The 10,996-nt window shown below is 44.9% G+C and overlaps 1 protein-coding gene across 1 annotated transcript in view; it reads right to left on the bottom strand.

Annotated features, from left to right (window-relative positions):
- Positions 1–366: 366 nt before the first annotated feature.
- The window catches only part of LOC121580696 (ephrin type-B receptor 3-like), a 47,837-nt gene continuing 37,207 nt past the window's right edge, over positions 367–10,996 (bottom strand). Inside the window, exons 12-15 of the mRNA XM_045224665.1 lie at positions 10,696–10,911; positions 10,033–10,182; positions 8,526–8,719; positions 367–2,356 (exon numbers count right to left, since the gene is read on the bottom strand). Of these exons, the coding sequence (XP_045080600.1) occupies positions 2,242–2,356; positions 8,526–8,719; positions 10,033–10,182; positions 10,696–10,911 (675 nt within the window). The 3' untranslated portion in view covers positions 367–2,241. The remainder of the gene's footprint in view (positions 2,357–8,525; positions 8,720–10,032; positions 10,183–10,695; positions 10,912–10,996) is intronic.

Genomic DNA, 10,996 nt, shown 5'->3' with positions numbered 1-10,996 from the left:
AGGGAAAAAGAATTTAATCAATTTTAGAATAAAGCTGTAACGGAACAAAATGTGGAAAAAGTCAAGGGGTCTGAATACTTTCCGAATGCACTGTAGATCCAGTACCAGCGTTGGAATGATGCCAGGGTATCTTGCTTCCTTGAAGCCTCTCCAATGACGGAGGACGAATCTATAGTCATGCTTTCTCACTAATTAATGAGCTGTGTGGACTGGTCTTTGATTAAGCTTAAAAGTTAATGAGTTTCATAACTAATATGATATTCTGAAAGAAAAACGTACTTGCTATTCCCTCTGTTCGTCCTACGACTGGAAGAAGAGAAGACCTGGAATTACTTTGTGCTGGACCCGCAGAGAAATAAAAGAGAATACCATAGATCACTTTAATAATTGATTTGCATATGATTATTGTAAAAATACTGATAATAGAGAAATGCGTATTTTGTTCTAGTTTTTCTTTTACAATTCCATACACCTTAGTCTTACAGAAAGAAGTCTGCCCTGACGGACATACATTTTCTTGTTTTTCTTATTTCACATAGATTTTTTATCCTGGTACATGGCCCCTTCAAACTGTAATTTTCCTTTTGATGTTGTTTATCCTGGTACATGGCCCTTTTAAACTGTAATTTTCCTTTTGATATTGCCTCTCGCCAACAACAAACAAACATACAAACGAGGGTTCACATGGAGGTCAGAGGGGTGAAATGAAGATGAACTCTGAGCGGATTGGTTTAGTAGGGATGAGGAGATCATATAACGTGGCAGATGCTGACAGCTGGCTAACTTTTTTTTTTTTAACATGTCAAGAGTATTTCACTGAATAATTCAAACTTTTTGTGGGTCAGGTTGATATTGAAGTCACATAGTTATCATCTTAATGGTGACATCTTTCATTTGCGTTGATCCTTGACACATTTTACTAAAGAAAATATCCGACACATCAACATAGATATCAGTTAGCCTGGTACCATATTCTATGTGCTTTAGCCAACTTCCCTGACTATCGGTGTCATGCCAAACATGTTAGGCATGACAATGGAAAAACACAGAGACAACTTGGTTAAAGCACAAACAGACTGGAGCCCCAGGCTAAGATATCAGAAGCTTGTCCAGAATAATGGAATTGACAACTGTACTGACAGGTTGACAATGTGGGCAAGCAATGGTGACTACAAGTAGCTATCGTTCATCATTAACCCTTTCCTATGAGCAACAGCTGCCGCAAAATCTTTGATTCTTGTTTAAATCATTAAATTCACTGTCTAGTGTATTGAGTTAATGTGTGAAAGAAATCAAACAATGTAAAAAAAACTAAAAACAAAAAGATATCCCTCAATTACCGTAGAAAACGCAATACTATTTTCAACTATAAGTAATAACTTAGCATCCAAAACAAGACATAGTTGAATAAAATAAGAGTAGGAAAAGAGTTCTGCGGAACCATCGTCTCTTGTTCACATGACGTTCATCCACAACAGTTCCACTTTGGCATGCACATGATGGTGAGTCCTGTACTGTGTTAGAGTCAAATAAGTCTTTCTCAGTCAGCCCTTTTATCCAGGGAAGGTGAATGGGACACGCAAAGACACATACAGTTTCATGAGTTCAAAACCTCCCACTAACATGAAATACCACAATAAAAAATAAAAAAAACTGCAATTCTTATAGAAGTCTGCAATCAAGTTCTCTGACCAAGGGCATTGGGATACAATCTTTTCAGGTGTCCGCATTCCTTCAGAATCCATAGAATCCATCCTCAAAGACTCATCATTTTAACAAACACTTTTGTATCATCATTGCGACTGTATCTTTCCAGTACATAGTATCCATATACGTTCCCATCCGTGGTCAGAGTCAATGATAAAGACAGGGAAGACATGGGAATCACTTCGGCAAAAGGACGCTTCCCAGGCAGCAGAAAACACATGCAGACATGCAAACATAACCTGAGGGGGACGGTTCACGAATCCACAAATGTCAATACTGAGTGCGAACACACAACAACGGAGTTCTCCACAAGCTTCTCAAGAGTCTATTCTCAATGGAGCTCCACTGAAGCTGTCCAAAGTCAAGATGTCCTTTTCCATGTTAGTTCTGTCTAGGTACAGTAGACCATGTTTGTCTTGTCTAGGAATTTGTCATTCATTCATACATTGGGCTCTGCAAGTAGAGCTCCTAGGTAGTTTCTAGTGGGTCCAGTTTCCCCTGTTGGTTTGTTGTTTTGTGGTCCAGATCCAAACCTTAGACCCTTATGGGGAGAGTCGCGCTCATCTGTTGTTGAATGATGTCATTCTGACTGCTGTCCAGGCTCTTCCTGTGGTGGCCAGGCAACGTCCCCCCGATCCGCATCAGATCCCTGTCAACAGAGGCAACAGGTCAGTCACGTGTGTTTTTTTCAAGAGTACAAACTGTTACACCAGTTTTATTAGATTTCTGGTTCTGGAGCGGAGACCCATAGGGTGTGCAGGGTTTTGTTACAGCCCAGTGCTAGCACAACACGTTCAACTTATCAACTAATCATCAAGTCCTTGATATGTTCAATTTGGTGTGTTAGTGCTACGCTGGAACCATTTGTATGTTTTATCTATTTGAACCTTTATTTAACCAGGAACAGGACTGAATAACTCTGCTGTGTATCGTATTATTCTGTCAACAACATTGAGGAAGGGAGACAGCACAGCACACGTAGCAGCACACAGTGAGAATCCATCAAATATGTGTTGATACCGATCATGGAAAAGACAACCTAGAAGCCAGTTCCACCACTTACAAAATCCAATTGAACCTCTGAGCAGAATAAATTAATCATGTTGGGGCTGTAATAAAAACTAGTATCCGTCATCTCCCTTCTGAGGATACTACAGTATCAGTAGAGTATTGATAGGTCTCTCTCACACACACACACACACACACACACACACTTCCCCATTTGGCCCATCACAGCAATGGGTCTGGTCTCCCTTAGCAACCTAATTAAACACATTCCTCTCCTTTAGCTTCTCCTCAATCTGTCTTATTACCCACACTCTATCACCTCAGCTGTCCGTTAGTCTGTTCCTCCATCACCTCAGCTGTCCGTTAGTCTGTTCCTCCATCACCTCAGCTGTCCGTTAGTCTGTTTCTACATCCTCCATCACCTTAGCTGTCCGTTAGTCTGTTTCTACATCCTCCATCACCTCAGCTGTCCGTTAGTCTGTTTCTACATCCTCCATCACCTCAGCTGTCCGTTAGTCTGTTCCTACATCCTCCATCACATCAGCTGTCCGTTAGTCTGTTCCTCCATCACCTCAGCTGTCCGTTAGTCTGTTCCTCCATCACCTCAGCTGTCCGTTAGTCTGTTTCTACATCCTCCATCACCTTAGCTGTCCGTTAGTCTGTTTCTACATCCTCCATCACCTCAGCTGTCCGTTAGTCTGTTTCTACATCCTCCATCACCTCAGCTGTCCGTTAGTCTGTTCCTACATCCTCCATCACATCAGCTGTCCGTTAGTCTGTTTCTACATCCTCCATCACCTCAGCTGTCCGTTAGTCTGTTTCTACATCCTCCATCACTTCAGCTGTCCGTTAGTCTGTTTCTACATCCTCCATCACCTCAGCTGTCCGTTAGTCTGTTTCTACATCCTCCATCACCTCAGCTGTCCGTTAGTCTGTTTCTACATCCTCCATCACCTCAGCTGTCCGTTAGTCTGTTTCTACATCCTCCATCACCTCAGCTGTCCGTTAGTCTGTTCCTACATCCTCCATCACCTCAGCTGTCCGTTAGTCTGTTTCTACATCCTCCATCACCTCAGCTGTCCGTTAGTTTGTTTCTACATCCTCCATCACCTCAGCTGTCCGTTAGTCTGTTCCTACATCCTCCATCACCTCAGCTGTCCGTTAGTCTGTTCCTACATCACCTCAGCTGTCCGTTAGTCTGTTTCTACATCCTCCATCACCTCAGCTGTCCGTTAGTCTGTTTCTACATCCTCCATCACCTCAGCTGTCCGTTAGTCTGTTTCTACATCCTCCATCACCTCAGCTGTCCGTTAGTCTGTTTCTACATCCTCCATCACCTTAGCTGTCCATTAGTCTGTTCCTACATCACCTCAGCTGTCCGTTAGTCTGTTTCTACATCCTCCATCACCTCAGCTGTCCGTTAGTCTGTTTCTACATCCTCCATCACCTCAGCTGTTCGTTAGTCTGTTTCTACATCCTCCATCACCTCAGCTGTCCGTTAGTCTGTTCCTACATCCTCCATCACCTCAGCTGTCCGTTAGTCTGTTTCTACATCCTCCATCACCTCAGCTGTCCGTTAGTCTGTTTCTACATCCTCCATCACCTCAGCTGTCCGTTAGTCTGTTCCTACATCCTCCATCACCACAGCTGTCCGTTAGTCTGTTTATACATCCTCCATCACCTTAGCTGTCCGTTAGTCTGTTCCTACATCACCTCAGCTGTCCGTTAGTCTGTTTCTACATCCTCCATCACCTCAGCTGTCCGTTAGTCTGTTTCTACATCCTCCATCACCTCAGCTGTCCGTTAGTCTGTTCCTACATCCTCCATCACCTCAGCTGTCCGTTAGTCTGTTTCTACATCCTCCATCACCTCAGCTGTCCGTTAGTCTGTTTCTACATCCTCCAACACTTCAGCTGTCCGTTAGTCTGTTTCTACATCCTCCATCACCTCAGCTGTCCGTTAGTCTGTTTCTACATCCTCCATCACCTCAGCTGTCCGTTAGTCTGTTCCCTACATCCTCCATCACCTCAGCTGTCCGTTAGTCTGTTTCTACATCCTCCATCACCTCAGCTGTCCGTTAGTCTGTTTCCTACATCCTCCATCACCTCAGCTGTCCGTTAGTCTGTTTTCTACATCCTCCATCACCTCAGCTGTCCGTTAGTCTGTTTCTACATCCTCCATCACCTCAGCTGTCCGTTAGTCTGTTCCTACATCCTCCATCACCTCAGCTGTCCGTTAGTCTGTTTCTACATCCTCCATCACCTTAGCTGTCCGTTAGTCTGTTCCTACATCACCTCAGCTGTCCGTTAGTCTGTTTCTACATCCTCCATCACCTCAGCTGTCCGTTAGTCTGTTTCTACATCCTCCATCACCTCAGCTGTCCGTTAGTCTGTTTCTACATCCTCCATCACCTCAGCTGTCCGTTAGTCTGTTTCTACATCCTCCATCACCTTAGCTGTCCGTTAGTCTGTTCCTACATTCCTTAGCTGTCCGTTAGTCTGTTTCTACATCCTCCATCACCTCAGCTGTCCGTTAGTATGTTTCTACATCCTCCATCACCTCAGCTGTCCGTTAGTCTGTTTCTACATCCTCCATCACCTCAGCTGTCCGTTAGTCTGTTTCTACATCCTCCATCACCTCAGCTGTCCGTTAGTCTGTTCCTACATCCTCCATCACCTCAGCTGTCCGTTAGTCTGTTTCTACATCCTCCATCACCTCAGCTGTCCGTTAGTCTGTTTCTACATCCTCCATCACCTCAGCTGTCCGTTAGTCTGTTTCTACATCCTCCATCACCTCAGCTGTCCGTTAGTCTGTTTCTACATCCTCCATCACCTCAGCTGTCCGTTAGTCTGTTTCTACATCCTCCATCACCTCAGCTGTCCGTTAGTCTGTTTCTACATCCTCCATCACCTCAGCTGTCCGTTAGTCTGTTTCTACATCCTCCATCACCTCAGCTGTCCGTTAGTCTGTTCCTACATCACCTCAGCTGTCCGTTAGTCTGTTCCTACATCACCTCAGCTGTCCGTTAGTCTGTTTCTACATCCTCCATCACCTCAGCTGTCCGTTAGTCTGTTCCTACATCCTCCATCACCTCAGCTGTCCGTTAGTCTGCTTCTACATCCTCCATCACCTCAGCTGTCCGTTAGTCTGTTTCTACATCCTCCATCACCTCGGCTGTCCGTTAGTCTGTTTCTACATCCTCCATCACCTCAGCTGTCCGTTAGTCTGTTTCTACATCCTCCATCACCTCAGCTGTCCGTTAGTCTGTTTCTACATCCTCCATCACCTCAGCTGTCCGTTAGTCTGTTTCTACATCCTCCATCACCTCAGCTGTCCGTTAGTCTGTTCCTACATCACCTCAGCTGTCCGTTAGTCTGTTCCTACATCCTCCATCACCTCAGCTGTCCGTTAGTCTGTTTCTACATCCTCCATCACCTCAGCTGTCCGTTAGTCTGTTTCTACATCCTCCATCACCTCAGCTGTCCGTTAGTCTGTTTCTACATCCTCCATCACCTCAGCTGTCCGTTAGTCTGTTTCTACATCCTCCATCACCTCAGCTGTCCGTTAGTCTGTTTCTACATCCTCCATCACCTCAGCTGTCCGTTAGTCTGTTTCTACATCCTCCATCACCTTAGCTGTCCGTTAGTCTGTTCCCACATCACCTCAGCTGTCCGTCAGTATGTTTCTACATCCTCCATCACCTCAGCTGTCCGTTAGTTTGTTTCTACATCCTCCATCACCTCAGCTGTCCGTTAGTCTGTTCCTACATCCTCCATCACCTCAGCTGTCCGTTAGTCTGTTCCACATCCTCCATCACCTCAGCTGTCCGTTAGTCTGTTTCTACATCCTCCATCACCTCAGCTGTCCGTTAGTCTGTTTCTACATCCTCCATCACCTCAGCTGTCCATTAGTTTGTTTCTACATCCTCCATCACCTCAGCTGTCCGTTAGTCTGTTCCTACATCCTCCATCACCTCAGCTGTCCGTTAGTCTGTTCCTACATCCTCCATCACCTCAGCTGTCCGTTAGTCTGTTTCTACATCCTCCATCACCTCAGCTGTCCGTTAGTCTGTTTCTACATCCTCCATCACCTCAGCTGTCCGTTAGTCTGTTTCTACATCCTCCATCACCTCAGCTGTCCGTTAGTCTGTTTCTACATCCTCCATCACCTCAGCTGTCCGTTAGTCTGTTTCTACATCCTCCATCACCTCAGCTGTCCGTTAGTCTGTTTCTACATCCTCCATCACCTCAGCTGTCCGTTAGTCTGTTTCTACATCCTCCATCACCTCAGCTGTCCGTTAGTCTGTTCCTACATCACCTCAGCTGTCCGTTAGTCTGTTCCTACATCACCTCAGCTGTCCGTTAGTCTGTTTCTACATCCTCCATCACCTCAGCTGTCCGTTAGTCTGTTCCTACATCCTCCATCACCTCAGCTGTCCGTTAGTCTGTTTCTACATCCTCCATCACCTCAGCTGTCCGTTAGTCTGTTTCTACATCCTCCATCACCTCAGCTGTCCGTTAGTCTGTTTCTACATCCTCCATCACCTCAGCTGTCCGTTAGTCTGTTTCTACATCCTCCATCACCTCAGCTGTCCATTAGTCTGTTTCTACATCCTCCATCACCTTAGCTGTCCTTTAGTCTGTTCCTACATCACCTCAGCTGTCCGTCAGTATGTTCCTACATCCTCCATCACCTCAGCTGTCCGTTAGTTTGTTTCTACATCCTCCATCACCTCAGCTGTCCGTTAGTCTGTTCCTACATCCTCCATCACCTCAGCTGTCCGTTAGTCTGTTCCTACATCCTCCATCACCTCAGCTGTCCGTTAGTCTGTTTCTACATCCTCCATCACCTCAGCTGTCCGTTAGTCTGTTTCTACATCCTCCATCACCTCAGCTGTCCATTAGTTTGTTTCTACATCCTCCATCACCTCAGCTGTCCGTTAGTCTGTTCCTACATCCTCCATCACCTCAGCTGTCCGTTAGTCTGTTCCTACATCCTCCATCACCTCAGCTGTCCGTTAGTCTGTTTCTACATCCTCCATCACCTCAGCTGTCCGTTAGTCTGTTTCTACATCCTCCATCACCTCAGCTGTCCGTTAGTCTGTTCCTACATCAGCAGCCCTGGCTCTGTCTGCACCATCTCTTTCTCTGTCCTATCACCTACATTCAGGAGGCAGCCAAGAGCACGGGGAATTAAACCTAGGTCAGACATTACATTTCCAACACAATTAGCTTCACAGAGGCCCACTCCTGGCAATTGGAATCACCCTTGGGTTAATGCAGCAACAGTGAAACTGGGAGACTGTGAGACATTGAGGCTCAAGCGAGAAACTGGTAAGTGAAATATGATAATTTTGCAGTTTTGTTTGGTGGGGTACAAAGAGCTGAACCGGTGCTTCATGCACTATATATCTGTTTTATGCTGTTGATATTGTTGATCGCACACCAAAACAAAAACAAAAAATACATGACCGTGTCTGTAAAAACCACTAAATGTGTAGGTTGGTGTTTCGATAATTATTACTATTGACAGTATACTTTGAATGTCTGTTCATTATCATGGGAGAGGTTTTAGTACAACTCTGTAGGTTTCTCGCCTGCAGATGCATGTATACTTATTTTGAAACTGTTGCCATGTTACTTTGTCTTTACACCGGTCTTGTTGTGCATATAAAAATGTAGATATATATATATAACAAAATATATGAATAACAAAATAAAATACATAATAATAATATAAACAAATATAATCATAATAATAATAAATAAATAAATAAATACATGATAAATAAATAATTCCTCTCCACTCACCCTGAGTATGTGCTGGTGACCACTTTGAGTGTGGCGGCATTGCGGAGCAGCTTGTCCAGGGTGCTGACGATCTGGCAGAATTTGGGCCTCAGGTTCCTCTCCTTCACCCAGCACTCCAACATGAGCTGGTGGAGCACCATGGGGCAGTCCATGGGAGGGGGCAGACGGTAGTCCTGTTCCACCGCAGTCATCACCTAAGGAAAGGGTTAATACAATATGATACTATGCGATATGATACAATGCGGGACGATACAATATGATACCACAGGATACAATACCATATGATATGATAGAATAGGTTCAGGGATCAATTCCATTCTCAATTCCTGTCAATTTAAAAAGAGTATTGCAATTCTAATTCACAAGGAAGAACAGAAAAGAAAGTTCAGCTGATTCAGTTGATTACTGTTGATTACTGTTGATTACTGTTGTTACGACGTGTTATTTTCTGTTCTACTTTCTATACACTTCACATGTTTTTGACTACTTGCTACAAAGCAAATTGACCTTTGTGGAAGATGAAGAATGTCTCTACTGCACTCCTTGTTTCCTCATTTATTTGTCACGACGTGTTTGTATTCTCCACAAAGCTATTTATATCCATATGCTGTCGTTATGTCATTTGGTTACTTCTTGCTGCAATGCAAATTTGACTTTGGGATCATACAACATCTGTACCGTTCCTACTCCAATTTTTTTGCTGCTCCCAAATGTAATGATTGTATTGAAACTGTGATACAACATGTTGGATGCCACGTTTGGATGAGTATAATTGCGCTCGAATCATTAATAAGGTAGAAGCCCAGTGAGATGGTAAGATGTGTTGTGGGGATAGAGAGTGGGTGTTTGTGCGTGTGCGTGCGTGTGGTAGTTAACTACTCTGCCGTAGTAAATATCTGTGGAGTGAAGATACAGGTGGAGACGTGGGTAGCAGGAGACCGTATAGTAAAAACGTCAACTCAAGCACTAACCACCTGCACAGTGAAGAGAACACTCTCAAGCATAACTATCAAGCTCAAACTAAAAGTGCAGCTGCAATGTACCTCAGTGTAAACTGGCCCTTCAACACTATGAATCTGAAATAAAACAGTGGCTCCATTGCAACATCCATACTAGCATCCTACTTTAAATTCCTGCCCAATAAATGAATTCATTCTAAGTAATTCATTCAGGGAATATGGACGAACATTTGCTTTGTTGCTAAACGGGAACTTTTACATTGATGTTGAAACTGAAATGTTTAATTCAATGACTAATGTGCACTGTCCCTATCAAATAAATTCCCTGAATAAATAAATAAGTAGTATGCTAGTGTGGGTACTGGAACAGAACCATGTTCCACACTCTGTGTCGATCTGTCAGACGCAACGGGAGCTAGGAACTAACTAACTGACATCTAGGTCACATGCTAGTGTATATTCTAGTCTGCTACAGTAGATATTGGAACCCTTCTTCTGGTAGTATGAGCCTATTAGACACAACGGGAGCTAGGAACTAACTAACTCACATCCTGGTTGCCCATGTCCCAGTAGGGCCTCTCTCCGTAGGACACCACCTCCCACATGACGATGCCGTAGCTCCACACATCACTGGCCGAGGTGAACTTCCTGAAGGCAATGGCCTCAGGGGCGGTCCAGCGGATGGGAATCTTCCCTCCCTGCAGAGACACAGGGGGAGGCGGGGTTGATACAGTGGAGCATGCTGGGCGATGGAGTCATTATAAATACTCACACAGGGAGAGGAAGGTAGACACACACAGACACACGCAGGCAGAGACAAACACATACGCAGAGACACACACACATGCGCAGAGACACACACACATACGCAGAGACACACACACATACACAGAGACACACACACATACGCAGAGACACACACACGCAGAGACACACACGCAGGCAGAGACACACACACACATGCAGAGACACACACAGGCAACCAGTCTCACAAACATGGTCACAGAATGCAGAGACACAAAGTCATACATGAGTGAGCACACACACACACGCACACACACACACACACACACAATTGCAAACAAAGAAAGAAAGCAAACAAACAAGCAATCTCACATATAAACACACACAGACAAAAATAGAAAGTCAGAATAAACACAGACCAAACAAGATCCATACCCACAACCCCCCTCTCCATCCAGGTCACTCACCAGACAGCTAGTGTAAGTGGGGTCAGCTGTTGAGTCGTCCAGGAAACGGGACAGGCCGAAGTCGGACACCTTACACACCAGATTGGTGTTGACCAGGATATTGCGGGCAGCCAGGTCCCGGTGAACGTAGTTCATGTCTGAGAGGTACTTCATGCCTGCCGCGATGCCACGCAGTATGCCCACCAACTGGGTCACCGTGAAGCGCCCGTCATTCAGCTGTGAGGGAGGGGAGGGGTAATGGGGAGAGGTTTGGGGGTTGGGGGGGTAGATAGATGGTTAATGCAGATAGAGGGAGGGGTAG

The sequence above is a fragment of the Coregonus clupeaformis genome, chromosome 14, assembly GCF_020615455.1.
Source record: "Coregonus clupeaformis isolate EN_2021a chromosome 14, ASM2061545v1, whole genome shotgun sequence".
NCBI lineage: Eukaryota > Metazoa > Chordata > Actinopteri > Salmoniformes > Salmonidae > Coregonus > Coregonus clupeaformis.
This window is presented reverse-complemented; position numbering and strand designations above follow the sequence as displayed.